The 5,791-nt window shown below is 33.6% G+C and overlaps 1 protein-coding gene across 1 annotated transcript; it reads right to left on the bottom strand.

Annotated features, from left to right (window-relative positions):
- Nucleotides 1–1,777: 1,777 nt before the first annotated feature.
- Nucleotides 1,778–3,328, bottom strand: APELA (apelin receptor early endogenous ligand). Its single transcript, XM_063107586.1, has 2 exons — nucleotides 3,253–3,328; nucleotides 1,778–1,866 (listed from the first exon to the last, which is right to left on the bottom strand). The coding sequence occupies exons 1-2, from the start codon at nucleotides 3,326–3,328 to the stop codon at nucleotides 1,778–1,780; spliced, it is 165 nt and encodes a 54-aa protein (XP_062963656.1).
- Between the last annotated feature and the right edge of the window lie 2,463 nt (nucleotides 3,329–5,791).

Here is a 5,791-nt window from a genome sequence, read left to right as displayed (position 1 = left end):
TAATATTTATCTTACATTGGCTGTTACACAGCAATCACTGGATTCCAACAGGTGACTTTTACACATTCTTCAAAAAACTGTCGCTGGAATGTGGGACTAGCCTAAACACTGAGAAAATGGATGCTGTAACCTGAGCAGTTCTATAAAGCTATCACCAACTTTTGTAAAGGATTGCTATTACTAAATGGTTTACATAGCTTCTATTTAAATTTTTCTTTGGTTTACAGACTTGGCTTATAGGGCAAAATTTCCCTGGACTTTGACAATTCAAATTTTACACTCTATCTTGTTTACTTGCCACCCTAGTTTTTACGGTAGATAGTTTGTTGATTACCTGTGGCTAACGGAGAACTTGTGTTTTTTTTCTGCAGAATCTTTCTCTGCATATGCAAAAATTCTCTTGCTATTGTGTTCTCTTCTCTTTGTTATTTATGAAGGAGTGCTGGGAAAATCCGGAACTTCTCCACTCCTCTTAAGCACAGATTTTACTATCATTTTATAATGTTCTGAAAGGCACTACCTGGAAGCATTATCAACACACACCAATGGAGATTTTAACATATTAAATTCTTCAGAACATGTTTCAATCACTATTAATTGGCTTCTCAGGAACCTCTTACTGTATCTTTCCATATTCCTCAACCAAACTTACTTTTCATATTTTGATAATGTGGAGTAATTCGTTATAGATATATAGGTATAGAGAACTTGGCTTTTTGTCTCAGTTCTCTTGATAAATGCTTATCACTGAATGGCTCTTCCTTCATTTAGTTTCCTAATACAGGGCTTTCACCAGGTTTGAAAAGCACATATTAAACAATAGGCATAGCAACCATTCTTTCCACCGAATGAATAGAGCAGTAAAAGCTACAAGACTACAGACCAACTGAATAAGCTAATTTAGCAACTGCCTGTGTGTGTTAACCAGCTAAGGGATATTTCTATAGCATTTTTTTTTAAAGGAAGGTATATTTTAAATGAATTAAAGAACTTAAAATAATTACAATGGAATGCCAAATTATTTTTTACTATGAATGACTTATATTTGGGCAGTGTTTGAAGTTAATTGATTCAAGCAGCATTATTGGTGATGATGGCGATGTAAAATCATTGGTCTTTTAGTGAGTGTGAAAACAAAAAGGGAAGAGCAAAATTCTAATCCAAATTTATCCTCAAAGGTGCAACCATCAAGCCCAATACTATTAGCTAGGCCAGAAAGCTGCCATGCCATTAATATTAACTTGATTTTCTGTATTAAAAGAAATATTTTAGGACAAATAAATACCTAAGTATTGAGACTAGTCTGACCTTGGTATGGTGGTGTTGGGTGAATATGTCCAAATGCTTTCAAGGACTTAGTAGTCTTAATGGAAACATGCTTGTTCTGGATTACAGAATATTTGAAGCTGTGCAGTGTTTTTAAAACACAAATATAAAGACAATTTTATAATTAAATTATCCTGGTGCTTCATTTTTTAATTATGAAGATCTCAAACACACACAATACTATTAGCCTCCACATAGCTATCACGCAGATTCAAGAATTATCAAGATTTTCCTGTATTTTTCTCATCTATCCCATTTTTTCCCTTAACTATTAAAGCAATTCCCAAATATCATGTTATCTCACTCTTGCATTTGTAAGTATGCATTTCTTAAACTTTGACATCACCATAAGCCATTATAACATATTACAAAATATGAATAAACATGCTTTGGTGTCTCTAATTTGGAACATTGCCTAAATGTAGTGTAGCTATTTTCTGTCAGAAATACCTCAGGGGAAGGGCACTCGTGAATGGAGAGGCATACATCTCCTCTGAAGGCAGTTGTGTCTGTGCAGTTTTCTTCTCATGGCCAAATTAGCTGAAGGAAGAAAGAGAAATGTTAGGACTACTTTTCAGAAAATTACTTGTTGTTAAAAACTGGAGAATGTAAAGGTATATTTTGAAGCCAAACTATACTGTGATTATTTGCTATTTTTCAGATGTGGTTATGATATAAAAAGTTAATGTGATGTATATACACAAGGTGTATTCCTAAAAGTTAATGTTAATAGTAAGATCTTAATATTAATATTATCCTTCTTTTACATAATTTCTTCCTAAAAGTTCCTAGACCTTTTATTTTATGTAATAAATTAATCACAAATATTTTACAAGAACATTGTCCGAGGTGTTCTGTATTTCAGAAAAGGAGAAATGGTTTGAATAGCAATTGCTGTAAACAATAAAAAGAAATCAAGCTGCTTCTTCTGAGTTGCTGACTTGGAACTTTTTCTCATTTATGTAAAGGGATAGACCAGGGGATGTCACTTAAAATAAAATAAATTCATATCCCTCAAACTTCTAATTCAGAAGGCAGAGTCTTAGTTTTGAACCAGTTATGCACCATTTTCTGTTCTAACTGGAGAAGTATAATGTCAAGTGAATAATCTAACATATTTGGATATAAATATTATCATCTTTCTGTTTAAACTTGATTTTGTGTTTTCCTGAGTCAGAAAACTTTATCTTTCTAATTTTTCTTTACTGACCAGTGCCTTGAAATCTTAGATGTTTGGTTTTGAAGTAAAAGCACACTAAAATAAATTTGCTAAATTCCTGGTGGTTAAATGTGACATAACTGATATCAACCTTGAAAAGGTGTCAATAAATTAATAGTATTTATTTTGAACATACATATTTTTGACGTTTTATGGCTCTATAAGTACAATAATAATAAAAACTGCAATTTTTTAAGTGACATACCTAATTATATAACTATAAATAACAGCTGTTGAACTGTTTTCAGACTTTATCTGCATTTTGTCACATTATGATTTTTATATGTTAATTGAGTAAACATTGCCCTACTCCAGTGGGCAGCATGCCTTTTAATAAAATGCTTTGAATTTTTCATTTTACCTAAAAATCTATAGGTTTGTTTACCTCTATAATGAACAGATCGACATTTTCATTTTTTACTTCTAAAGAGAACATATCTACAATAGCTTAAGGATCAATTTTTTTTTTTTAACATTTGGAAAAACAGTGTTAAAATATTTATTATCATTTTAAAATCAAGCCACTTTTAAACAATATTCAAATAATAGACCCAGAAAGATAGATAGCATACTTCCAAAACTTTACACATTTACCCCCAATACTACTAACTGCAAACACACCTAATTCATTTTCAGTGTAAACACAATCATGCTTAGAGACCCAGGGACACAAAGAGGCATCAAAACAAGTTGTATTAAAGTCCTACCTGGTCTCTGTCCATTGATAAGGAGAAGACTCATCATAAAAATAAAAAATACAAAAAAGAGTTGCTGAAATTTCATTTTTCCTGTCACACGAAAGTGGAGCAAAAGCTCTTAAAGTAAACCAAATGGTCTATGAATAGTCTGTGTAGTATCTGTGTGGCTCTCCTCACATTCTAATGACAAACCTCAGAGAACTGCCAGCTGCGTATTCCAGAAAGGTTAATGATCACATCAGACAGGGTTACTGGTGCGCTGTGCTGCGGCCAGAGCCTCCCTCGGCCTCTAACTCCTCCTCCACGCCTTTCCCCCTTTCTCCTGTCACTCCCCTTTATTTCCATAAGCAAATATTGGTGAAATAAACCATTCAAGCATGCTGCAATTTCAGTGGAAGTCCACTCTGGAAGCTCCAGGGAGAGACTGACTTAAATTCAATCTGGATATGGAGAAATATGTAAAACAAGGCATGAAACTGCCTCCTCCCCTCACCATTTGCATCTGTTTAAACTTTGCATTGCCCATATTGGTCCCACATGCAGACACCAATGGAAATGACAGGAAGTCTCTCTTTTGTCCTTTTCAGAGGGAATTCTGAAGCTCTAACTTAAGACTCACAAATGCTTTGTGGCCGAACATGTGCTGAAACGCTTTATCTTTACCAAACCTACGGCAAAGTGGTGCCTGTTTACACTAAATCTCCAAATTGCTTAATCTATGTGAGTTTGTATCAATAAGATTCCTAGGGCTTAGAATGTTCTGAACTAAATCTGCAAAGTGTTTGTGTTTTTATTTTGTAAAGTGCAATTTAAAAAGCAATGGAGATCATTTCCATCTGCAAATGTCCAGGATTTTAAAAAAGGAAGTTCAGGCAAGCCACAAACTCATGAAATCTGTGTTCTGTTAAAAAAAATTTATATGTGGTAGAATACCAGGCTAACCTATAACAGTCACAGAAATTAGAGATGGAGAAAGAACTTCTTAGTTCATCTCCCAGTGAATTCAGAAGAAACAAAAATAGTCTAGTCTTGTCTTTTGCACACATCTCTTTGTTAAAAGTACATCCTTATATGTCATATGTAGCTGTTATAAATGGAAATCACTGTACTTATTATAAAGTAAACCAAAAGGATAGTGTGGATACATGCTGAAATACAAGTAGAGCCAAAATACTAAATCTAAAGCATATGGAACTTGTTATGAATTACATGGAATTTTGTCGTATTTGGCTTCTTTAGATTCAGGTAGTTAGTACACAACTTTGGGCCTCTTGAGGTTTAAAATTAATGCACAGTTTGTCTGGATTTTATAAACTGGTCTTTAAAATTCCCTGCCTGCCTAGTTATGCATCAGTTTATAACAGGCAATAGCATACAAAAATTCTTAAAATCACTTTTTTAAAGTCCTGAGAGTATTTGCCTGTTTGGGGATTAGAAGCATAGTGTTAGAAGGTACTACTTGAATGTTTTGTATTTATACATGGCTCCACAAAATCAGTTAAATACGATAGAGTTTGGGCCATAATATAAAAGTGCTTTATGATTGGCAAAGAGTTTGTTCAGATTTTTAAAACTCCCCCCAATCTTCTTAGTACAGCAAATTGGAAAACAGCAAGCTAACAAAGTTTAGTGTTAAATCAAGCAAACCAATAGAAGACCAGTATGGATTTTGACAATGTAACTTCAGGCCAAGTTTTAAGTCCATTCAAAGATATAGTAGTGAGTCTTCTTTATAGATAAGAATATGACCTACCACAGACAATATATATTGCTTAAAATTTTTATATTTCATTCCCAGATGGTCAACAATGAACTCCTAGAATATAGCTAATATATGCAAATGCTGTGGAAGGTATAGTTCTACTACATCTCCACCTATCAGGATAGAGCAAAGTGTTGTGTTCAAGTCATGTAATCACTTAGAACATCAATTTCCCCATTTTTAAAAACTGAGATAAAATACCTGGTTTTCTATCTGAAAGAGTTATAAAGGTTTAGTGGGGTAATGTATTAAACTAACAAAAATTAGAAATTATTTATTTATGTATTTTAAAATTATTCTTTCAACAAACAACTTGAAGAAAAAGAAGATGATGATGATGTTTAAGCAGTTGCTTTTTGGAGTACAGTAATAAACTGAATATAGTGTTGATGGGCAAATTGAAGGGCTAGACATTGAGGGATGATGACAAATGATACAGTGTTTCTGTGGAACGTGAGTCCACAGTAGTGATAAATCATTCATCTTTGTATGGAATAACCAGGTGTGGAGAAATCTTAATAGGAAAACATTAAGTCAGAACAATGCAACTGGCTCTGCAAACAGTACTTTTAGCCTGCAACTGTATGAAAATGATGAATCTTTTTTGTTTACCTGAACAGAAACCTTAACTTCCTCTTCACCTATAGCACAGGTCAGCCACTGTTGAATGAGCCAAGCATTGTCCCTCTGGCTCACATACCATGCTAAGCGTGTTACATACATTACTTCACATACTCCTCCTCAAAACACTTTGAAGTATTATTTATTCTCCCTGTATACCTATGA

This window comes from Cynocephalus volans, chromosome 9, assembly GCF_027409185.1.
Source record: "Cynocephalus volans isolate mCynVol1 chromosome 9, mCynVol1.pri, whole genome shotgun sequence".
NCBI lineage: Eukaryota > Metazoa > Chordata > Mammalia > Dermoptera > Cynocephalidae > Cynocephalus > Cynocephalus volans.
The sequence above is the reverse complement of the archived record's forward strand: the minus strand, read 5'-3'. Positions and strand labels throughout refer to the sequence as shown.